Source organism: Bombyx mori, chromosome 4, assembly GCF_030269925.1.
Source record: "Bombyx mori chromosome 4, ASM3026992v2".
NCBI classification, from domain to species: domain Eukaryota; kingdom Metazoa; phylum Arthropoda; class Insecta; order Lepidoptera; family Bombycidae; genus Bombyx; species Bombyx mori.
In genome coordinates, this window is record NC_085110.1 from 5,685,242 (window position 1) to 5,710,759 (window position 25,518).

Genomic DNA, 25,518 nt, shown 5'->3' on the forward strand with positions numbered 1-25,518 from the left:
AAACCCACTAACCGGACAGGAGCTCCCTAGCTAGGCTTATAGAACAGGCTTATTACAATAATGTAATGTTACCATCACTCGTAATGAGGACTCCATTGAGCGGTTGGTGGTGCAAGGGAAAGTCCAGGGCAAAAGGTCTCGCGGACGATCTCCAACACGATGGATCGATCTCATAAAATCTGTGACTCACTTCAATATAAACGATTGCTCTCACTCTGCGGAACACCGTGCCACATGGCGTCGCATCGCGAGAGCATCGGTATCGCAGGATCCGACTGATGCATGGCCACGACCACACTATCAAGAGTGTACTGATAGGAAGAAGAATTACAATAAAGATTAAGACTTGAAGGTGACCAGCGCCATTCACATTATGATATCTATGGGCGCTAGACAATCTAGTAGGTACACGCTTAACTTCAGTTGCTTCATAAGGTAGGTACTCAACTTCAAATATCAAAAATAAATAAAAAAAACTGCATCTCACAGAACGACATTTATTTATAAATTTTATTATTCAAAATAATATTAAGAATAATTAAGTTTCAAAATATAATACTGGCATTACCGTTTAAATATTCAGTGTTATTATCTATGATTACATACCGTTAGCGTCTAATCTAATTTGACGTTGCCAAAATTCCGAGACCAACTTTTCGATGTACGAACAAAATTTTTGCGAAATGATTAATTAAATACTATTGAAATTTATTAATAGACAAAATCTAAATCTTAAGTGAAAAACATTTAATGCTAAATTATCAAGTTTGAAAGCAAAAATGGGGGATAAAACTGAAAACAAAAAAGATCAGGATGATAAGGACAAAAGAGTAAAAATTCAAGTAAGTTTGATCATGAATTATATAGTTATTAACACAGTTAAAATTCCGAAAATAATACAAGGCTGGAAGATAACAAATCATGCGCAAAAGCGAAAAAAATATGAATTGCAAAAACATTAATATTTTTTTTGATAAATATTCGACACTAACTTATCCAAAACATCATCAATTAAAAAAAACTTGACCTTATATTCCAAAATATGGTAATAAAATATTACCGAGCCGGTCTTTTATAAATCCATTGCAATAATAAATATTTTTTTTATCATATTATACTAACTAGTTTTTCGACCGCAGCTTCGCCCGCGTGGTCTAGACTTTATATCGCATGAACAGAGATTTATGCTCAGCAATGGGATGAAAGTTGTCAACGTTTTTTCCTATGCCTAACTATTTATATAACTACTTAAATCAATTAACGTCAAAATCAGTTCAGTACTTCGTATAAAGGGCGTATAAACGTAAGAAGTTACTTTTGTATGTATTATTCTAGTCCGGATTTCTTTTCTCTATCCTGCCGCGAACCAATCCCATTCATGACGAATACCTACATGATATTGGAATGCTAGTAAAGTTGCTATTTCAATGCAAACGAGATACATTGACGTCATAGTTCATAGTGGGCGGCAGAACCGCTTAACACGGGCTACTGTCGTAAGCCGATTTGCTCACCTATGCTATTATAACTTCTAAACTCAATTGTATGTCTTGAACCCAGGTTGAAGGAGAGGATGAAACAGGTGAAGGCGAAATGAGCCGTAAAAAAATGAAAAGATTTCAACTGCCCAATTTGCCTCGCTGGTGGCAGGCAAAAGTGATACAATATGCGTGAGTTGCATATATACATAATATATTATAATTTTAAACGCACATCGAATTTCGTCATTATTTTGCGGGGGAAAAATGCGAATGACGCGTGGCCCAACTACGAGATAAATATTAGTCTTACTCAATTTATTATCTCGTTTTATCATTTGAGCAGGATAATAAACTGACAGTATGAAGTGTTTACAAAATTAACAGCCATGTACGTCATCAAGAATAGGTACATAATTCGCATGCAATCTGTCACGTTATAAAGCATTACGACATACTCCTATTCTCCTATTTTCTGTGTTCCTCTCCTCTACGGGGTGGGACTAGAACTAGCCATCTATAGGATTTCATAATGTTGTGCAAGATCTCAGAGCCTTGTTCTTCCACTTTGTCCGTTACAGAGAGTTTCTCGGCTTTCACCATCTTTTCTGGATGTCCGGATTAGAGAACGTCTTAAGATAGGCGACGGAATTCTCGTTGTGATGTCTATGGTCTTTGGTAACAACTGAGCATGTCGGACCGTAAGCTCGGTCTACCCATTTAGTGATATGAACAAAAAAATCTGAGGAGGCATATGGTAGTATACTGACTGTTAGCAAATCCCACCCCTCCTGGCTGAGCCTTTGCTGGCCCACCTGTCCTGGTGAAAGTGGAAAGGCCTCTGGGTCACCAGTAGCCCCTCGCTTATAGAAAAAAAAACAATACTCTCTTCGTGTTTAGTTCTCCGAATGTAGACAAGTTGATGCGTCGTGCTGTTAATCCGGTGATTCTACCACGTTCACGCTTCAAACGCATTTACCCCCATGCGATCAGCGTTTCACATTAGCAAACTATACCGATAGGTCGTGATCTGTCATGTTCTTCGGCTTATTATTTACCCGTACGAATACATATAATTAGTTCATAAATAAAAAAATCTTTGTGCCCTATTTAATCAAATTACGCACAAGAAAATGAGATTTGGCACAGTTAACATGATGAAACACACACATTGAATTAAATATGCCAAAACGTAAATCGATAGTGTACAATTTTGAATAGTGGATTACGCTTGAATTTTGACGACACGTTAACCCACGTTTTCCCAAGAGATTGTTATAATCTCTCAACTCAAATATTATGGTCAATATTTTTTTACTTATCGTAATGAAAATTGAGGACGACGAAAAAAAAAATTTTTATGGGTGTATTTTGTTAATAACATCGTTGCACAAAAATTATAAGTTTGCATAGTAGCCGGTGGTAGGGTATAATGCTTTACTACGCATAATAGACTTCTTCGATCTGATGTATCGCGCTGGGTGGCGGCATTCAAATTATGATAACTATGGACTTCGGTCAATTTTTTAATTTTAAAGTAAACCAGTATTGTTGCTACAACAATATAGTATGTAATATAATGCTAATCATATGTTAATACAATTGACACGGCAAATTATGTGCGTGACCACCGGCAGTTCAATTGTCGTAACCTCTTTATTTTGACTGTTGAATGTCTGTAACAACATAATTTTTTTCAAAGCACGTATTGAGTGATGCATCACGCTGATCTACCACGCGACGGCAAGCCATAAACAACGTTAACCCAAAGCGTTTCGTTTCAAAACACCTCGTTTGACAAACTTCAAATTCGTTTCATGAAAGTATTTCGACGAATGAAAAATGAGCCTAATTATTTTCATGAGTTTGCTGAAGGCCGATCAAGCATCCGGCTGACCCGGTCGCGACGTTGGTGCCATCCGGGTCACCTCTGGAGAAGCCGATGGAACTAGGCTGTTCCCTGCATTTAAGTCAGTTGTCCAGTAAAACTTTTTTGTGTAACACCTCTTCGCCATCGTTCTGCTTCTATATTCAATTAATTGAAAAGCGCGCTGAATCCATCAAATGTTAATTTTGTATGCAATTCAGTCTATGTTTTATAATTAAATGCCTCAAAATTATGATCTTTTCTGGTAGTAACCAACTTCCATTCATTTAATATCGTCGAACTATAAAGGGAAGCATAACAATTAACTTCAATTAACGACTAGAGTGCCGATAAACTTTTTTGAATGGGCGTCCATACGAAAGTTTCACATAAAAGACTTAGATTAACGTTTGCGTGCTGAAGGGGTATCTTGTAGTTTGATTCAGGGGTCGGGATATAATAGAGGCAGTCATTGCACCTTCTACCGTGACGGAATAAACTTGCATCGTCTATCACGCGTGCTCAAAAATGCAAAGAGCTTCGTCAAACGCCTCCGAAGGCTCTTTTTGGACGACCATTGAACTCTTAGCTGATCGTGGAAGGCGGAGCTCAACAAGAGACAACGACGACAACCCGACACCAATTGAGTGTACCACAAGAAGCTCATCTATAATCAGGTGAATCACCAATTAAAGTCCAATAAAATTTACATCTTGAATTCCGAATAATTTCATATACAACTTTACAGTGATTTACTTGTATCCAATAAATGAAGTTTAAGATCATTAAACATATGTTAGTAATCTCGAATCCTCATTAATGCCGAGACTCTTTTTATTCGATCGTTAACATGTAACCGATAAACTAAATATACGTATTGTTTTTGCTTTTATTGCCGATGAAGAGATACGCACATGACGTGTGCGCGTAACACTTCCACAAAACGTTCGTGCTCTCGTAAGCCAGGAAATGTTTTTTCTCAAAAAGATTCCAGAGCCCAGATATTTATGTCATTTCAACTATCGTAATATAATTGATGTATAAATATCTATATATTAATACGTGAAGCAAAAACTTTGTATCCCTTTTTACGAAAATTGCGCGGACGGAGGAGTATGAAATTTCACACACTTATAGAGAAAATAGAGAAGAAGTGCACAATGCTAATATTTTTTTTAAATAATGCATAAAAGATACATTAAATCAATAAAGAAAGCATTACACACCTTACCATTTATTTGACACACACACATAGACTCTTTGTTTATTGCCAAACTTTTCTTATTGTTTATCCTTATTCATATTCGTCCATAGTGTAGTCTTGGCTAAATCTATGACAATAGAACCATATTCCAATTTCAATTGATTAACTTTGAATTTCGACTACTGCGGGACCACTAGTAAGTATATTTAAGAACGTATTAATACTGGCTAATTTGAAAACAAGGTGCCATTGACAAAAGGCCTCGAAAAACAGTTAAATTCCGATAAGTGACATGACTGGGTTTTTACATAATAATAATATGTTTCGAATATTTCCCTTTTTTTTTATTGCTTAGATGGGTGGATGAGCTCACAGCCCACCTGGTGTTAAGTGATTACTGAAGCCCATAGACATCTACTACGTAAATGCGCCACCAACCTCGAGATATAAGTTCTAAGGTCTCAGTATAGTTACAACGGCTACCCCACCCTTCGAACCGAAACGCATTACTGCTTCACGGCGGAAATAGGCGGGGTGGTGGTACCTACCCGTCACTTTATCCATTAGCACTACCATTTATCCACATGTATAAATATTTTGTTTCATTCGCCATTCGCATAACGAGACCATTATCAAGACTATCAACATCTCGCGCGTTTTAAATTCCGAACACTGCAAATTGTCTGAAAACTTGAATGTTTATGAAGGTAAAAAATATATTTTACGTAGCAACGTAAAAGATCAAGAATCCATGTACACACATTTATGTAGTTATTTCCGTTAGAATTATATCTTCAATATAGTTCAGTACAAATGTAAGTTGATGTTGTTAATTGTTTTATGTGGCTGATGGGAAATGAAACAATGATTTATTCATTGTTTTAAATTCATATTTATCGTTTTTGTACTAAATACCGAAAGAAAACACCATTTTATTTTTAAAAATTTAAACTACGTACTTACACAAAAAAATAATATTCTTCTCATGATGTTCCGATACAAAGATAATAATAGTGATAATTTTTCTCTATAGGATATGACAACCTAAAATATAAATCTATATCTATACTAATATTATAAAGAGGAAAGATTTGTTTGTTTGTTTGTTTCGAATAGGCTCCGAAACTACTGGACCGATTTGAAAAATTCTTTTTCCATTAGAAGCCGACATTGTCCCTGATGAACATAGGCTACTTTTTTTTATTTTTTTTATTTTTTTTTTTTTGGTTTCCTGTGTGTTTTAATGTTTCCGAAGCGAAGCGAGGGCGGGTCGCTAGTACCCAATATAACTACAATCTATTTACTTGTAGTACTTACCAGGGTTGTCAAGTCTCACATACCCTAGTATAGTCATACTCATATGTGAAAAACATTCAATAAAACATTTAACAAAACAAATAATGTTCGTAGAGAAGTGAAGACGATGAAGAATATAAATTCTGAAATCGTTCGTATTCATTGAATGTCCGTGACGTTTAGTACTTTTAAAAATAAAACGGCTCTCAGTTTTATTGCAGACGGCTTAGTAAAAGAACGAGATGTTTTAGTTGATTCAATCGTTGAGTTCATAATTCCACTTGTGAGAGTAACTATTTTAAATATAATTAAAACTATTTTTACGGTTTAATCTCGCGTTTTTATACGATTTCCGGCGGTCTTCTGTGACCACGAAAACTGTAGTATTCGAAATGTCGGAAATCATATGAAAACAATAAAAAACACATAATTAAACCATAAAAGTATTTTTAATTATGTCTTCGTTGCTAGCCTAAGGGGCTATTCCAGCTACTCGTGGAGTTGTAGATGAACACGTGGGCTCAAACAGAGTGAGTTTGCCAACACTGACCCTAATAAGAGCAGTGATTCGCAAAATCTACCACCGGAAACTGAGTGGGTTGTGTCTATGGGCATCAATGATCTTTATTCCGGTTTTATTGATGAATATACATGCCATAACTGAATAAATTCAGAACAAAAATTTAAGCATTTCAGGCTAACCAGACGATAGGTGTTTCGGTCGGAATATCAATCATATAACACGTGATGTTAAAAGCGTTACAAGAAACAGGCGGGTGTGCTCCGCGGATCTGCCTGCCTGATTAAATTCAGAATCAAATAATGAAATTACGTACCTACTGGTGGTAGAACCTCTTGTGAGTCGGTTAGGTACCACCACCCAACCTAGTTCTGCCGTGAAGCAGTAATGCGTTTCGGTTTGGAGGGTGGGGCAGCCGTTGTAACTATACTTGAGACCTTAGAACTAATATCCAAGGTGGGTGGCGCATTTACGTCGTAGATGTCTATGGGCTCCAGTAACCACTTAACACCAGGTGGGCTGTGAGCTCGACCACCCACCCATCTAAGCAATAAAAAAAAAATCAACATTCGTCGCATCGAGATGCCGTGTGCATATCATTTTTATATTTAATCATTAATTTTTAGAGCACGACTGTTCATAAAATTAATTAGTAAAATTTTGCAGTATTTAAATAAACAACAAAAGATATTATGTATTTACATATACATCGATAACTTGCAATGAGCTCATCCGACATGTAATACTATCGTATTGTTTAATTATAAAATTATTAAAAATACAGACGCATTCCTCTTTAGTATTCAAGATAAAGATTTTCTTTTCTTTAAAATATTTCTCAAGGTCACCGTTGTCGTGGTGTTAAGATATTATTATAAGACTGCGTTTTCGAAACGATTTTGACTTTTCATCAGCTTCGATTATGACTCGTTGGGTTTGAAATTTGTAAGCATGACTAACTGTTTATGTCATCGACGCTTAAAAAGTCCGTAAAGCATTTACGAAATGAAAATATATGTAGGTAACCCAAATGATCGTAACAAGAATTTACTGTTTGAAATATACTATTAAGAGCCATATCGATCGTTATGCTAGTTCATGATGTGCAAATTTTTCGATGTTGGAGATAAAAATTATAAAAATATATTTGAGAAATTCCCTCTCATTAAAATTATTTGCCGCGAAATTTGTCTGCTTTATTTGAACTAGTTGTCCCGGAGTAGTCGAAATTCGATTATAATTAATTGAAATTATAAGTTTGAATATTATTATGGTTCTAATTGAGGATTTCGCCAAAACCACACCATAGACAAATAATAGTAAAGATAAACAATATTAATCTATTCTCAATTTAACCACAGACTTCAAGCAATAACAAAAGTTTGACAATAAACGAAGATTATATAATTATATGCGTGTGTGTCAAATACATGGTAGTGTGTGTAATGTTTTTTTTAATTTATTTAAAGTATTATAAATGCATAATTTAAAAAAAATTAGGATTCTGCACTCCTATTGTATATTCGCTATAAGTATGGGAAATTTCATACATCTCCGTCCGCGAAATTTTCGTGAAAAGGGATACAAAGTTTTTGCTTCACGTATTATTATATAGATGACTCTTTCGCCTTGTTATAATATTAGACAGATCGGTACTTAGACAGCCACTACAATAATTCTAAATTTAGATTTACGTGCGCTCTGAGAATCAAATCGATCGCTCTTGTATTTGAAAGCCAAATGCATAATATATTTTTTGAATATATTTTTGCTCGGAAATAAATCCATTTGTCTGAATGTCTACTAAAGAAACCGGTTTGTTTTTGTCTGTCACTTTCAACTAAGTGAATAAACATTTGAATGATTAATTTACTGTTAGAGAAAATAAAATTCGTTGCTCACTATTCATTTTATCTCTCTTCTAGTAAAAAATAGAATCCAAATGAGAAGCCGTAGGTCAAAAGAAATTGAATTAATTTCATTCGTTTTCGTGTATTATGTTTTTCATAAAATGAAGGAACCTCAATGAATTATTATATTGTTTTCGGATGTGTTATTTTTCAGAATGGTTGACGAATTTATTTATTAAATAAACTGTGTCTTATCAACAATATGTTAAAATTAGAATTTTAGTGATACAAATTAACTAGTAATACCTGAAAATTTCGATTTCGTGTCCATTCCGCTACATATTATGTGGAGTTTTTGTACAATAACATAGGTCCAAACGGGAACCTGGTGGTAAATACTGTCGACCTTCTCAAGAAACTCTTACATAATACAAGGGAGGACATTATAATAAGAATATATAATACTTAAAACTTGTCCGTAATTTATGTGATGTACGATTCTAAAGTCGCATGTTTCAGACGGTATGAAGAAAAATACTGAATTTGTTAAGATTTGATATTTTACTACGGTATAACACAACATTAAAATTACTGAGTTTATACACCGTAATCTCTAAACTTTACTGTAAAAAAACTTTTTTTTCCCAATCATTGCTTCTTCGTTCAAATAATGAATATAAAATTAACCTGTAAATAGCAAAACATTATAAAAACAATACTTTTTTTTTGGAACAGAGAGTGAGTGAGCAGTAGGTAATTTGTTTTGTTGGCAATGCACGTCAAAACAATTCGCATTATAATAATTTACTCAATACAGATCCAATTTATAAATAAACTATTACAAATAAACAGGCGGCTAAATGGACGTTCTTTGAATGATATTTCTTGCGCCATCAAATGAGATTTTCAAATAAGTTTGTCGAATTGTTCGAGATCATCTGATTCTATTTCATTTTTTTACTATCGCCCCGCCCGCAATTTATTTTCTTTTTGTTTACATCGGCTATCCTATACTGAAGCTAATTTTCTCACATAGCTGTTTAATAAATTCACATTATACATAATTTAACAAAATGTGATTTTGTTTTTTAAATAAAATTGGACATTTTTTATATTTGAAAATCTTAATGTAAATGTTTATAAGAACACAAAAAATACCAAAATAAAAAACAGTAAATATCCCTCCAAATGGCACGTTACAATGTATATAATACTGGAGGTATAAACCAAGAAGAGTTATATGAGGCAGATGACCGGTCGTAAAACTCATGCCAATTCCCTATGCAGCATGATGAGAGGAAATGCCGCACCGACCGTACTTGATGTGGAATAAGGGCAAGAAAAAGAAGATACATAAATACCAATTTACCACACACAACTTAAAAATACAATTAACGATACCGAACAAACTATGAAATCTTTTTATAAAAATCCACTCAGTTCTTTACTATGCGTGGTGAAATACAATAATGCGACAGTAAAACGTGCCCCTCGGCAACTTAAACTATAAAGTCACAGACCATAGAATATTTCAGAAAGTTTCTTATTTATTTATCCACCTACCTAAATTAAGTGTAATTTAATTTTATAATCTAGGCGGGTGTACCTAGGCGGCACAGAAAATTTCGGGAATTAACGAAGTGACACAACATTACTATTTAAAAATTTATTTATTGCTTTTCGAAGTATTCTCTGCGAAATTTGACACATTTTTCCATACGATGGAACCAATCATTGAAGCAACCATTCCATTCGGAAGTTGGGGTCTCCAAAATGGCCGTTTTGTAGGCGTCCACAGCTTCTTCAGGTGATGAAAATCTCTGTCCACGCAATTTATTCTTTATTTTAGGGAAAGTATAGAAATCATTAGGGCTTAGGTCGGGGCTGTACGGCGGATGGTCTAATAATTCTATGTTTTCTTACTCTAAAAACTCTTTTGTTCTGTGCGCGGTGTGAGAACTCGCATTGTCGTAATGGAGGATGATGCGGCGGTTGCAGTTCTCTTTACGGAGTTCAGAAACGACCTGTGGCAAACAAATGCTAGCATACCATTCTGCATTAACCGTTCTTTGTCTCTCAAGAGGAATAGTCGTAACATGGCCGGTTTTGGAGACAAACGTGGCCACCATTTTTTTTGCAACACTCCGTGAACGAACAATTTTTGTTGGCTTTAACTCATTTTCGAACACCCAAACTCGTGACTGGTTTTTTGTTTCGGGTTCGTACGCGTATATCCAGGATTCGTCAGCTGATACAATGTTGTATACAGCATTTGAGGATCCTGCGTGGAATCTTTCGAGAGTTCTGACGCACCAAGTAACGCGAGTCGCTTTTTGCTCTTCACAGAGCGAATGCGGTATCCATCGGGAAAACAACTTTTTTACACCTAATTGTTCATGCAAGATTATTTGTATTTGACTCATGCCAATGTCTAAAGTTGCCTGAATTTCGCGGTATGTCACATGTCGATCTTCCTCAATCAGCTTAGGCACAGCATCAACGTTTTCTTGGGTGACTGCAGTTTTTGGACGACCTTGACGGGGATCATCACTGAGCTTGACACGTCCACGTTGAAACTCAGCAAACCAGCGATAAATTGTGGTTTTGGATGGGGTTTCATCACCAAATGCAGAAATCATCCGGTCAACACACTGTTTTTGTGTTAAACCACTTCGAAAGTCATAATAAATCATCGCTCTTGAATTTTCTCGAGTCTATTCATTTTCTCAACGACTAAACAAGTTTGACAAAACCTCGTGACTAGACCGAGAATCTTTTTTTAAATAAATAAATGGTATTCGATTTTTAAATCCAAGGAGTTTTCAATTAAAAAGATTTTAATATGACAGGAACAGTGGAAATATTCCATTCCCGATACTTTTAGTGCAGCCCTCGTACGACTGAGTTCATAATCCACCAGTGTAAAGTGACTACTGGAGCCCATGGACATCACAACGTGAACGGGGGCACCCACCTTGCGATATGAGGTCGGAGTTTGAATTATCTTATATGAAGACTGTTCCATCTTTAAAATCGGAACGCAGACTGATTCGTGGCAGAATAGGTCGGTTAGTGGTACCTCTCCCTGCAAGCTGACAAAACGCTACTCCATGACTATAATTTACGTATTAAAGTTTTTGATTTGCGGGTTTTGTTTTTTACTACATGACATTATTCCTTCATCATGGAAGTCGGGAACTTGTGTGAAGTATGTATTTTATTAGAAAAATTGGTACTTACCTGTGAGATTTGAACACATGACACGAGTTCACCGATCGTCTTATCCTTTTTTTGGGCAGTGGGCCGAACTTCCTACGAGGTGTCCGTGCCTAGGGGGCACGCAGGGTATATGGGACTTGATGATCTGCAGATGTTGAGACCACGGGCCCAAGGATATTTTTATGACCCTACCGCACCAAACAACTAGATAGAACCCGGTCAGAAGGGGGGGGTTCCGCGGTCACCACTAAATCAAGACTCGCGGCGCCATCACACGCCCGTCCGTCAACGACCAACGTCCGCGATCGTTTTATCCCTTAGGCCACTTCAAAAACGTCTTATCCAAAAGAGAGAAGCCTTATCAAGATTCCTATATATAAAATACAAAGAAGTTCGCTTCTAAACTTTACTCAATTCTACATGACAATTATGAGTTCCACTCCCCTTCCGCTTTTACGACCATCGTTTCGCACCCTTTTTCCATATAAAATTACAGAGAGTATCGTGACCATTGAAAGTAGGTGTTATGCGCCCCAAAAACTTGTTTCCAGGTAACAATCGATTATATTTACGAAAGTTTTTCGACAGTAAAACGGTCCAATAAACAATGCAACTGAATAAGCAGAATAACTATAAATCGCAAACTCGTATCAGTGTCATGTATAACATTCAGAAAATTTAGCTCTGTCACGGAATTTTAGGGACCGTACACAATTGGTTCGAGGGTAACGTAATATAACATATCCGCTATCATTATAACACAACAGTTTTGTACCGTATGTTCCATGGGGAGTGCTCTGAGGAATTGTTCGAGATGATACCGACATCTCGTTTTTATCATCGCACCGCCCGCCACCGGAGTACAGTTCATCCATACTACCTGGAGCCACTGCGGTCATCCACAGTGCGTTTCCAGAGATCTTTTTTGCCACGTACTATCCGGCTATGGAATGAGCCCCCCTTCACGGTGTTTCCCGAGCGCTATGACATGTCCTTCTTCAAACGAGGCTTGTGGAGAGTATTAAGCGGTAGGCAGCGGCTTGGCTCTGCCCCTGGCATTGCTGAAGTCCATGGGCGACGGTTACCACTACCATCAGGTGGGCCGTATGCTCGTCTGCCTACAAGGGCAATAAAAAAAATAAAAAAAAACAGATTCATTTCCAATAAATGATCGAGGGAATATGTAAAGCACGAGAAAAATCTAGAAAATACCAATCATGCAAATCGTTAGTGACAATTAATTAAAATGTATGTGAAAAACGTTTGTTATTCGGTGTCTAAATGTTCTTATCTCGTATGTGTTTACGCCACTCATTACATAATAGAAAGAATAGAACAACTTCTTACGGAATTAAATTGCTGTCATAGATTTATGAAACACTACTATCTAATGTAGATACTATTGTTAATATAAAAAAAAAACATGTGTGCAATTCACACGTGGTAGAAGTGAAACCTTCCAAAATTAAAATACAATTATCCTAAACGTCTTAAGTATATGTAAAATTTTGTCATTAGTAAATAATTGTAAGGTAGCGCCCTCTGTGAATTGATATTTTAATTTCACGTATAATCCTAAATTAAAATTCATTACAAGAGCTTTCATACACACGTTAGTATTAAAAAATCTCACAGATGGCGCTGTATTAAATAGTATGTATATTTCTGTCTCATTCTTTGCTGGCTTCATCCTACACATTTTTGTATTTGTGTCTCTTACCTGTCGTTTTTTCCGTTGCATCCGGTTTGAAATCACAACGATTCTAAAGAAGTTTTCACTTCAAAAACAGTGATTTTATTAATTAAATTATTTTACTCATAGTCAGACCACTCGATGCCATTCAAAAGGCCACAGATATTACAAAAGTCACTTAGAAAGTTAAAAAAATATGCATTGGCGCGTCGTATATCAAACAAGAACAATAAATATCTTTCTATAAAGTAATGAACAATAAGTGATTTTTTACTGGTGGTAGGACCTCTTGTGAGCCCGCGCGGGTAGGTACCACCACCCCGCCTATTTCTGCCGTGAAGCAGTAATGCGTTTCGGTTTGAAGGGTAGGCCAGCCGTTGTAACTGTACTTGAGACCTTAGAACTTATATCTCAAGGTGAGTGGCGCATTTACGTCGTACGAGCTCGTCCACGCATAGCAATAAAAAAAAAAAAACATGCATTATTTCAAGCCTTGAAAAATAGCGCAATATATTTGAACGATTACACCTAAGCTCAAATCTTAGAGCTATGAAATGTTAGTACTGATTTACTTACTTTACATTTGTAAGAGATTGCTTCCAATACAAAGTAAATCAGCATCCGGAATTTCAATGTGAACGCTTCTTTACATGAAATTTGTACCTACATGTGGTGTCGGTGGGGGTCGTGCCATACCGTGCCAGCTCCATCGTACGCCACGATAAAGGTTTCAACTATGACACGAGCCTCTAGCGTCAAAACTAGTAAAACTTTACGGCGACGACAGCCCGTCTAGACCTCGTCTTGTTGTTTCCAACGATCGCTTAACGAGCTGTGTTTCAAGACGGGGTCCATTAAACATTCTAATACTTCTTCGCGGCAGTGGTGAGTCTTTCGAGGTCCCTTTCAATATATACACACAATGCTTACACACACTAGTATTTAATATATATTTATATAATATAAATTTATAGAACTCCACCATTAAGATAAAAATGTCACAAATTTTAGAGCTCCTAACCTTTTTTTGACAATATTGTTCTTTGTTTTTTTTGTTAAATTTTCGTTACATTTATTACGATACATACCTAACAATTGTTATTGTCTCAAATAATTGTTTACATTGTCAGTCTTAAATAACCAAAACTATTAACACGATTCATTAATGCGAAGTCGAATTAGAATCAGATTAACTTCGGACTTGCATCAAAATCGCGATGTTAAATTTATAACTCTACTTTTTATTGCTATCAAAGACGGATAAGCAATCTAATTGAGGGGATCATAGATATCCCCACAGGCAAGCCGCTACCTATCGCTGTGGACAAGTTTTTTACCCCCGTTTAAATTTTTCACTTCACAAGTTGCGAAGTTTCCAATATTTTTCATTTGTAGTGGTCATGTTCAAGTCTGTCGAATTAATCAAATTACTCAATTAATTTTTTGATTAATACAATTAATCAAAAAACTATTAAATTCTAATAGTTTTTTGTTTTTGACTTGGATTTGATTTATAAAGATAAGATATATAAAGTTGTATATTCTTCGGTTTTCGTGAGTTCGAGACACAATTAAAACCATTTTTGCGACTTTACCTCAACTTTTTCCGTAAAAATTTACATTAAATAATTAAGCCGTTTATTTAGCTTTGATTTTGTTTACTTTAGTATAAATTTGTTCAGCTTAAATTTTGCCCCCTTTAATATAATAGTCTTTCACCTAAATGCTGACGATCACAATTGTAAAAAAATGTTGAAACCGCTGAACTCTATACCGGTTATCTGTACTAAATTATTACCACTAATAGGCATATAAGACGCATTTTTTTGTCGTCAATTATCTTTTGTCGGAATGTCATACTTTTAATACGTGCGTATCATCTGTGAGAGGTCACTGGTTCAAGTAGGCGCGTATCAGTTATAATTTAAAAAGGTCATCGTCACGTCAGTTGTGCTAACGCGTGTATTTACCATTGCGATTACAACATAAATTAGACACTAATTAGACCGTCTGAGCGTGAGATGTACAGAATAATAATTATATTTAAGAACGAAACGTATAAAGATAATAAAAAATTACAAATGGTATAGATATGAGAAGACGTGGCCTAAAGAATAAGATGTCCGGTGCATTCGTATCTAGCGATGCACCGGTGTTCAAATCCCGCAGGCGGGTAATCAATATTTAATACGCTTTTATTAGCTTCAGACGTATGTATCTTAGTATGTAACGAAATCTTTGAACATGATTTTGACCCCCTTCAAAACGTCGGATTAACTCGAAATTTGGCATACTTACTAAGGACCGATGACAACCCAATATTAAAAAAAAATTGAAACAATTAAATGGGTATGGGTAATGGGTAAAAATTAAATGGGTGCATTGTATCAGTAGTTATAAATATTTTATGAACAGATGTGAGTAAAAGGATTATTTTGATAATATCCTGAAAAGCACCCCACTCTTTTTTTACACCATAATCATTTTTTCTTACAATATTTTTAATTCAAATTTATTAAATTTACTTTCTATTATTTGTTGGGTTTTCTATAAAAGCGTATTTTTTCAGTTTTTTTAAACTAATGAGTGAAGCAGTAATAAATTTCGGTTTGAAGGATGAGTTAGCCGTTGTAGCTATTCTGAGACCTTAGAACTTATATCTCAAGGTATGAGGCAATTTACGTTGTAGATGTCTATGGGCTCCAGTAACCACTTAAAAACAAGTGGGCTGTGAGCTCCTCTACCTATTTATGCAATAAAAAAAGATAAAGAACGAATTAATAAAAATACTATATTAACAAGCATTTGATCACTGAAATTGTGAAGTCCTAATACCGTGTGGCACGAGTCAGTGGCTCCGTCGTTGCTGCTTCTGCGGCAAAACGATGATGACGTGCTTTCGCCGGATCTTCTCAGTGGGTCGCGATTCCGATCTGGTAGTAGATTCATTCGCGAAGCAACTGCTCTTGAGTTATTAGGTCTTCTTTGGAGGCGCTCGGGTAGCTGCTAGCAAATCCCACCCCTCCTGGCTGAGCCTTTGCTCGTCCACCTGCCCTGATAAAACTGGAAAGGCCTCCGGGCCACCGGTAATCTCTCAAACATAAAAAAAAGATGATGACGTTTTGGTCTTAAAGTAAGGAAGGCCGATCCTGTAATGAAAGCGTTAGTTTAAATACATTACTCAACGTGGACGGGAGTGACTATATGCGCGTCTTATACTGTATTTAAAAATTATTACCTAATAAAATTTATTTTGGTTTTTAGCTTTGCCCACCCGCACGTCCGTGCGCGGCTGGAGAAGCACATGGGATCAAACCTGGTGCGGCTCACGGACAAGAACTACATGACCGAATTGGAAGAAAGAATTAGAGCTGTCAACGAAGAAAATTTGAACAAAAGAATCTCTAGCAGAGTGGTGAGCGAAAAATGAAAAGCTATTTTCGTTACTGATGCAGTTGCGAAACATCTGAATGTACAAAAAATCTACTTTATGCTACAAATAACTTGAGCTGCTAAGTCTCCTTCGGAGGCTCTCGGTTAACAAATCCCAATCGTCCCAGCTGAGCCGGGAGGATTGGGATTCACCTCTCCTGGTGAAACTGAAAAGGCCTCCAGACCACCCAGATTCATTACTTCCCATAAAAAAATATGGTTGATGAGGCCTCTTATTATTTAGCTACAATTATTATCAGACGATGAATAAATAATATTGTTGTTTTAACAGCTTGATGAGATGGAAAGACTGAAAAGATTGATCCTTGTTGGAAAAACCCCGCTAAAGGAGTGTCCTCCTGAACTTTTCCACCACCCAGTATTTGTGTTCTGGAGAATGGTTAACAGGGAAGTTGCAAGAGCATCAAAAAAACGTGCCGATGCCTATTACAGGAAACTGAAAGCTTCCCAGAAATTCGATCAAGTAAGTTTACATAGATCCAAACTAATTCATATCGAGCCCCTAAAATACCCTTTTCTATGTATTATTATGCTTTAGTTTACCTATATAGCGCATTGTGTTAATTAATAAACAATCAAAATTCACTGTCTAATTGTATTCCAAAATTATCATATGTAAAAGTATCGTATGTTTAATTACTGTTAAATGTTTAATTAATGTTATGTTCTCTAAAAAGACTTAAGTTTCAAGGATTATCATTCTGTATCCTCAGTCGATGGATGAGGAAGATGCCGGCGAGGAAGCTGAAGAGGAATGTGAACAAATGACTGCCGAACAGCTACTGGCTAAATGTCGTGAAGAAATAGAAGAACAAAAACAGTTAGACATAGAAAAGGGCGTACGATTTACTGACGAACAATTCGCACTCATGAAATATGAAACTAACGACGTTAAGACATTGAAAAATTTAACGGTATGTAAATTGGTTTTGTTTTGCGTCCAAGAATTCTGATGAGACTATTTGAAATAAAAAAGTGTGTGTGTCCGCTCCGACGCACGACTGGAGTTTACTGGATATAAATATAAATTTGTGTCAGTTGAATACAGTAAAATATGGAAGTTACGTATTCTAGTGAGAATGATCCGGGAGTTGCGGAACACGTGGATGCGGTAATTAAGTAAATCTATATAATTCACTTTTACAATTAATATATAAGTTGTCCATTCACTGATAGAAGGAATTGTTTATATTTAATAAGCTTTATTAATAAATGATTTGTAGCGGGTTATATTCGGGTATCAACCCACTAACAGTTGATACGTTCAGGAATCGAACCCGAACGGCGTCCGGCCACAAGCAAAACGATGTCGGTAAATTAAACGAAACAATACGAGAAATAGTTCTATATTACGACAACACGATACACTACAGATTATTAACAAATTAACGAGACACAAAACAAACGACTAACAAATATATGAAAATACAATAATGAGAGAAACGCGCGATCAGTACGAGGCTTTGTGGCGGACTGCCGGCGCAGCAGCCCGGCGTCACCTGCGATAACGCGGCCGCGCGTTGGCTCCTGATTGGCGCGCGCACGCATCACCATCAGCCAATCAGGCGCATAACGCATTTCGTGTGACATGCTATACTCTCTAGTACGATTTTGGTCCCCATAATTTTCATACCCCGGGCCTATATATGTAAATCGATTCTTAAGGAGTAAACTCCAAAAATACAATAATGAGAGAAACGCGCGATCAGTACGAGGCTTTGTGGCGGACTGCCGGCGCAGCAGCCCGGCGTCACCTGCGATAACGCGGCCGCGCGTTGGATCCTGATTGGCGCGCGCACGCATCACGCAATCAGGAGCCAATCAGGCGCATAACGCATTTCGTGTGACATGCTAGTACGATTTTGGTCCCCATAATTTTCATACCCCGGGCCTATATATGTAAATCGATTCTAAAGGAGTAAACTCCAACAAAGAGTGCAAGAATCACTCATTGTACTTTCCTGGCTGAACCCTTACTCGCCCACCTGCCCTCGTGAAACTGAAAAGGCCACCGGGCCAAATGTAATTCCTCAATCAATAAAAAAAACTCTTTGTACTAAAATAATTCATACCGTTTTAATAACTGCCAATAAATTTGACTATCGTAATTTGTCGTAAATCATACTAACACATATATTGTTGACTGAAAACTTGGATCCTAATTTAATATTTTTAAATTAATATTATAAATCAACGATCAGACCATCAAAAATTCGATAGAAAACCTGTTAAAATATGTATTTGTTTTCCTGATGTTCTAGTCTGCGATAAACCATTTTATTTTAAAATTTATGATGATTTGAAATGAACCAAATAAAACTGGTAACAAACTGGTTTCAAAATTTAAACAATAGGTCTTAAAATTTGTGTTAAAGTAATTATCCATTTTGTGAATATACGAATTAGTATAATTTTTATATTGATACCTGAAACAATGAATACAGAATATTTTTTTATGATTGGCAAAACTTCATATAGGTTTATTTTCTTTTTTTATTGCCTTTAAAGTTGCCTTGACTTTATAAAATTATATTTTTCGGATGATAGCTTTAAATCGGCTTTATTTATAAATACCAGTAAGTATGAGATAATAACACGAGGATTCCACGAGTCTCAGACATCAATAAAAACGCTTAGACAGTTTTATCTGTTGTTTATTTTAGTCATTTTATAATAAAAATGTTGCTTTGGATAGATATATGTCCGGCCAATTGGTACTAACCGATCAACGGAGATCTTCCCTAACTTCAATACCGACGCTCGCCAACAAATTTGAAGCGTTTTTTTATTTTTATTTTATTGCTTAGATGTATGGACGAGCTCACAGCCCACCTGGTGTTAAGCGGTTACTGGAGCCCACAGACATCTACAACGTAAATGCGCCACCCAGCTCTAGATACAAGTTCTAAGGTCTCAAGTATAGTTACAACGGCTACCCCACCCTTCGAACCGAAACGCATTGCTGCTTCGCGGCGGAAATGGTGGTACCTACCCGTGCGGACTCTCAAGAGGTCCTACCACCAGTGATTACGCAAATTATAATTTTGCGGGTTTGATTTTTATTACACGATGTTATTCCTTCACCGTGGAAGCCAATCGTGAACAATTTATTGAGTACGTATTTCATTAGAAAAATTGGTACCCGCCTGCGGGATTCGAACACCGGTGCATCGCTACATACGAATTCACCGGACGTCTTATCCTTTAGGCTACGACGACTTCAAAAGGCGTGAGTCTATATTGCAATAAAATGACCACTATGGTACTTGGAACTCAATACTCAAATTGGAACGCAATAATTTGAGAGCTGACACAGCTTATACAATTCGACTGAGTCTTCGACCTCATGTCTGGTGACGGAAGGTGCCGACATGCACATTGTGTTACCTATGGGATCCGGTTCACTAAATGGTGAGTAATTACTGACGCTCACGAACGTCAGCAACATTAAACACAACTAAACAACCCTCTACTGCTCAAGGTTTGAACGAGAACGTATCATAGCGCTCGAGGAACACTGTGGAGGGGAGTTTCTCGCCGGATCTTCTCTGTGGGTCCCGTTACCGATCCGAAGGTAGATTCTGCGAAGCACTACTCTTGCTAGAGCCGGTGTTAGCAACACTCCCGATTTGAGCCCCGTGAGCTCATCTACTAACCCGGTGAATCTAGAATAACCCCTCGAAGTTAGTAGAATAAAAAAAAATTGTGCAGAGGAGTTCCAAAGCCGGATGAAACGTGTTAAAAATAATCTATGATCTATCTATCTAAACAACACACTGAAGATTAATTCAAGACAATAATTCAAAATGGGTCGTCATACCCCCTGAAGGGGGCACGGAACGGGCCTCGGGGCAAACCGGGCAATTGTTGTACATAGTGTGAATGAGCTTTGCTCTGGTGGCGGGCGATGAAACGGTAAAAAAAAACATAACTAATTTGTTAAGTGAAGTCCTGCAACATTTATATCAAGTAGGTGATATAACAACCGTGAGCCAAATGAAACCACAACCTGGAGTCCGCTCAAATCTACTATGTGACTTCGAAACTTCTGTATGTTTAAATTCAACATCTAAAAGCGAAATTTTAATATTGACTGTATGTATAAGAATAGTGTCATTGTTTGAAACTAGTGACCTTTATCAGTGTTTTGATAAATAGTGCACCCAGACTGATCTGAGACACATTTGATACAAAACGTGTACATATTCATAATGTAACATAACATTGCTCAGAGAGAACCAGTTATAACTAGACAAATGTTGATGATAACAATGACCCGTTGTCCATTGAATCTAGTCAAACACAAAATAGGTACGTGATAGATATAACATTAAAATTAATTGGACAAAGTTTGTTTTAAACTTTTGTAATCTGAAGGTTGCGTGTGTTCATATTATTGTCATTTCGGTGTGACCTTATTGTTATCGTCTCCCTACAGCAAAGGACAGACCTTCCACCAAACTAATTAATGCTTTTGCCCTAAACGACGGTCCCGTGTTATAGTTAAATATGTCATACCGCATTTTTTATTATTATTACTATCACAGGCGGCCAGTTCACCCTGATAAAGGACTCATATAGCAAATGATAAATGTAATTCGTTTTAAACACATTCATTTTAAAACCTACCAAATTTAATACTACCACATATTACATATCTAAAGTCATTAAGGACTTGAAAATAAAGTAGTGTATAAAATAAATGTAGTATCTTTCTATGCAACTTTCAAATATCTCCCCAAAAACTAAGCGATTATTATATAGGTAGTTCTGTCTATTTCTATTCTAACAAATTTTTTTTTTTTTTTGGGCAGGAGGAAATCGCCGGACTTCCGCCCTCTACTGGGGACGGCGGGCGGAGCATGTCGGAGTCGAACCGACTAAAACCTCCTGTCGCTCAACAACCAACGTCCAAACCTCACATGAGACAGAACTCATGAAAAGGCAAAGGGGGGAAAGTGAAGTGTTTAGTGCGGAGCACATCTCTCCCATCACCCTCCCCCTCGGGACGCCGGACTGACGGTCGTCGGCGCCACGACCACCAGCCCTCTCGGTCGGCAGGCTATCCGGAGCCCGCCTAGATGGCGCCGGTTAGAGTGAGCTATCCTACGGAATACCCCGCTGGGTCAGAACCAGCGTGGGTCGAGGATAGCCGGCCTTCCATCACCCGAATGCTCTTGCGTAAAACGCGTGCAGAGCAGCTTGCACGACGTCTTCTTAGGTCCCCCTCGCCGGTCCCCAGACCGACATATGAGGGGGACGCGAAACACTTAGAGGGCCAGGGCTTGGGCGAGATCCGCCTCCCTGGCCCCCGCATTCTAACCCATAAGATATTTATTCACATGATAAGTCAATAAACATAACAAACCTGTGGCATGCCAACTGCTAACATGTTGTGGCGCGAACATAGAGTTCTCCTTTTTTATTATAGCTTAGATGACTAGACGAGCTCACGGCCCACCTTATGTTAAGTGGTAACCGGAGCCCATAGACATCTACAACGTAAATGTCGCCACCCACCTTGAGATATGAGTTTTATGGTCTCAGTATAATTACAACGGTTTCTCCAACCCTTCAAACCGAAACGCATTACTGTTTCACGGCAGAAATAGTTTGGGTGGTGGTACCTACCCGTGCGGACTCACAAGATGTCCTACCACCAGTAATTACGCAAATTATAATTTTGCGGTTTTGATTTTTATTACACGATGTTATTCCTTCACCGTGGAAGTCAATCGTGAACATTTGTTAAGTACCTATTTCATTAGAAAAATTTGTATCCAACTGCGGGATTCGAACACCGTTGAATCGCTCGACACGAATGCACCGGGCGACGACTTCAATCATTCATTTAAGTTTAAATTAAGTCGAACTTTGTCATAATAATAATTTATTTTTCATTTTTCCTTACATGACAGTAGCAGCCATCTACAATTGTTTTTTTTAAAGTTTCTGTTGTATAGAAAATATGTCTATTTTATATAAATTATTTACTGAAATGTATACATAAAGAATGACAAGTACAAAGTTTTAAGAGTTTATTTGATCTATTTGGAGGTCAAAGGTAATCGTAATGTCGTAATCGGAACATAGTATCAGAATAAAACGAGCTGCAAAGAAACAATGAGAACGCTGAATGATTTTGATAGGTATTGAGTTCCGAGGCAAATCGTGTCAGGTCAAATACCTCATATCTTTCATATACTTCTTGAAACAGTTTCGTAATTCGTATTTACGTTTAAAATGTATTAATTCTAGAATTCATTCGATAATAAATGTGTATTATAATTTGTTTTTATTAAACCAAAAGATCATGATAATATCAATCACACAGAGAGTAAATGTTGTTCCATAAATATGACTTGTCGGTAATCGTATTCTTACAGATAGCTTAAAACTTCTGGGTCTCCAGAGATTTGTTCTCTATGTTTTGTATAAGATTTTTTATGGGCAGTACTCTGAGGAATTGGTTTAAATAACTCACGATCTTCTGTCAACGACGCACCACCCTCGATTCCAACAGAGCTCATCCCTACGAAGTCATTCCGAGTGAAACCGCTGCGTGCTTTGTCATAGAATTGGTGTTTGCCCGATTATCGAAATTGACCATAACGTAACTGAAACTCCAAGATTTACATTAATTTTACGTGTTATAGTTCATCGTTTGTTTAGTCTAAGACATTTAGATAAACAGCGACTAAATAAAATAAATTAAATCGTGTGACAAGCATAGGAACAAATAGTATTTAATCGGTAAATCTGTGGCTATTTATTTCTAGCTATTTATTTCTAAATATTTTTGGCTTGTACGATCCGGCTTACTGAACACGTACACGATGTTTCCTGAACGCTACAAGTACTATATGAATTCCATCAAGACTGAAAAGCACAGCGGTGCTCTTCAAAAGGAGTCGCACTCCGAATACCACTTCGAGCATCCCACTCCCTAATAGGCGCGCAAACACCTCCGCCGTTAGCCCCACCACTCTCTTTGGCCAGCCCATGCCGTGGGCCTCGAAGGTCAAATACCTAGGCGTCACCCTCGACAGAGTGTAGACATTCCGTCCCCACATTAAAACAGTAAGCGACCGTGCCGCCTTTATACTAGGACGACTCTACCCTATGCTTTGTAGACGAAGCAAACTGACCCTCCGTAATAAGGTAACTCTCTACAAAACTTGCACACGCCCCGTCAAGCGTAGTGTATGCTCACGCGGTCTGCACCCACTTGAAACCCCTTCAGGTTATTCAATCCCGATTCTGCAGGATAGCCGTCGGAGCACCATGGTTCCTGACGAGCGTGGATCTCTACGATGACCTGGAGCTCGACTCTGTCTGTAAGTATCTATAGGTAGGAAAAAAAAAACAAGACACAAGTTTGGTGATGTCAAAGTTTGAATTGAGTGATTTAAAATCTTTCTTTAATATCACCGTATTGAACAATATCTGAAGGGAACCCTGTCCTCAACCTATTCTACGTACTAATAATTTCGTATCATATTGTATTCTTAATGTTGATTATTTTGTTTCAGACCGTCGATGAGCTTTATGCGTTGGCTGACAAAATTATTGGATCGAAACGTCTTTGAAATCGCACTTAAAGAGAAAAGATTTATAACATTGATATACTTTTCTTTTGTTATGACTTAAAGTTGAACACCTACTACATTTTAAGTGATAAAATTTAATCACGTATTGCGTGTAAGAGAAACATGTTTTGTATTTAATATAGAAAAAAAAAACATCCTACATATATGATCGTTTTGCTTTTTGAAATTTGTTGAATTCCTTCAATTTCTGTAGCGGTAATTTTCAACATCGAATACATTAAACAAATAATTTAAGGGATAAAGGCAACCGCCTCCTTAGATGTCATTTTAGGGCTGCCCTACATCCAGAAGGAGATTGTGATGAATATGCGGTACTAAACTAAGGAATTGCTTTTTTTCTTGTTTGATGTCAGAGATAAAGTCAACAGTTTATTAGTTAAGGAAATCCGTGATTTTTACGGATAGATAATGTTTCGTCTTTATAAGTTAACAGTGTGGATTCCCAGTATGCTATTTATTACACAGTCCTTTGAACCCTCATTGACTCACAGTTTTTGTTGTTATTTACTTTACGCAATAACAACAAATGAATTTCATAACATGAGAAAAAAATAAGGACAGTGAACATTTAAAATGAAAAAAGATTGGAAGTTAGCATGTAACCTGTGGCGATGAAAAAATAATGCATTTAATTTATAAGTTTCTTTATTTATTAACTATATTTTCATATGAAAAATAATGAATATAAAATATCATAAACTTTTTAATTACTACGATACGCTACGTACGAGTACGTATGCCGCTTTTCAAAATTTACATTTCACTCCATTTTGAAACAAAGTTTGCTTACATCTACAAAAGTTTTATATCTAAAAAAAAATTCACTCTTCGTTGAAACCAAGCTTCTTTTGAAAAAACAGTAATACGCAAACATTAGGTACAAAAAGATTTCACGATAGTATCTAATGTATCACAATTGTAGTCACGATTACCTAATCAACATTAATTTCTACGATTTTTTTTTTTTATCATTGAATGATTACTGGTGGCCCGGAGGCCTTTCCAGTTTCACGAGGACAGGTGGGCGAGCAAAGGCTCAGCCAGGAGGGGTGGGATTTGCCAACAGCTACCCGAGCGCCTCCGAAGGAGACTTAACAGCTCAAGAGCATCCGCTTCGCGAATGAATCTGCTACCGGATCGGAATCGCGACCCGCTGAGAAGATCCGGCGAGAAACTCAGCGAGCTGATTCATGGGTTAGGTTGCACGGCGAACTCTTTGTCAAGTTCGACGAGTACGGCTACCGGGGTCCCCAAGCCTGCTCCTAGTGTTAGAGCTGAAGGCGTCTAGTGCAAAGGTTATTGGATCTGATGGACTCTACGAATTACGA

At 37.1% G+C, this 25,518-nt stretch overlaps 1 protein-coding gene across 1 annotated transcript; it reads left to right on the top strand.

Moving 5' to 3' along the window:
• The first annotated feature begins 364 nt into the window (after positions 1–364).
• Positions 365–24,333, top strand: LOC101744184 (uncharacterized). The gene is made up of 6 exons (XM_021350006.3): positions 365–842; positions 1,561–1,670; positions 16,392–16,542; positions 16,852–17,043; positions 17,294–17,494; positions 24,113–24,333. The coding sequence occupies exons 1-6, from the start codon at positions 780–782 to the stop codon at positions 24,167–24,169; spliced, it is 774 nt and encodes a 257-aa protein (XP_021205681.1). The 5' UTR covers positions 365–779; the 3' UTR covers positions 24,170–24,333.
• The last annotated feature ends 1,185 nt before the right edge of the window (positions 24,334–25,518 follow it).

Coding starts and splice junctions, on each gene's coding strand:
- LOC101744184 (XM_021350006.3), top strand. CDS start 780: ATGGGGGATAAAACTGAAAACAAAAAAGATCAGGATGATAAGGACAAA. Junction 16,543..16,851: donor AAAGAATCTCTAGCAGAGTG/GTGAGCGAAAAA, acceptor TTGTTTTAACAG/CTTGATGAGATGGAAAGACT. Junction 17,495..24,112: donor AGACATTGAAAAATTTAACG/GTATGTAAATTG, acceptor ATTTTGTTTCAG/ACCGTCGATGAGCTTTATGC.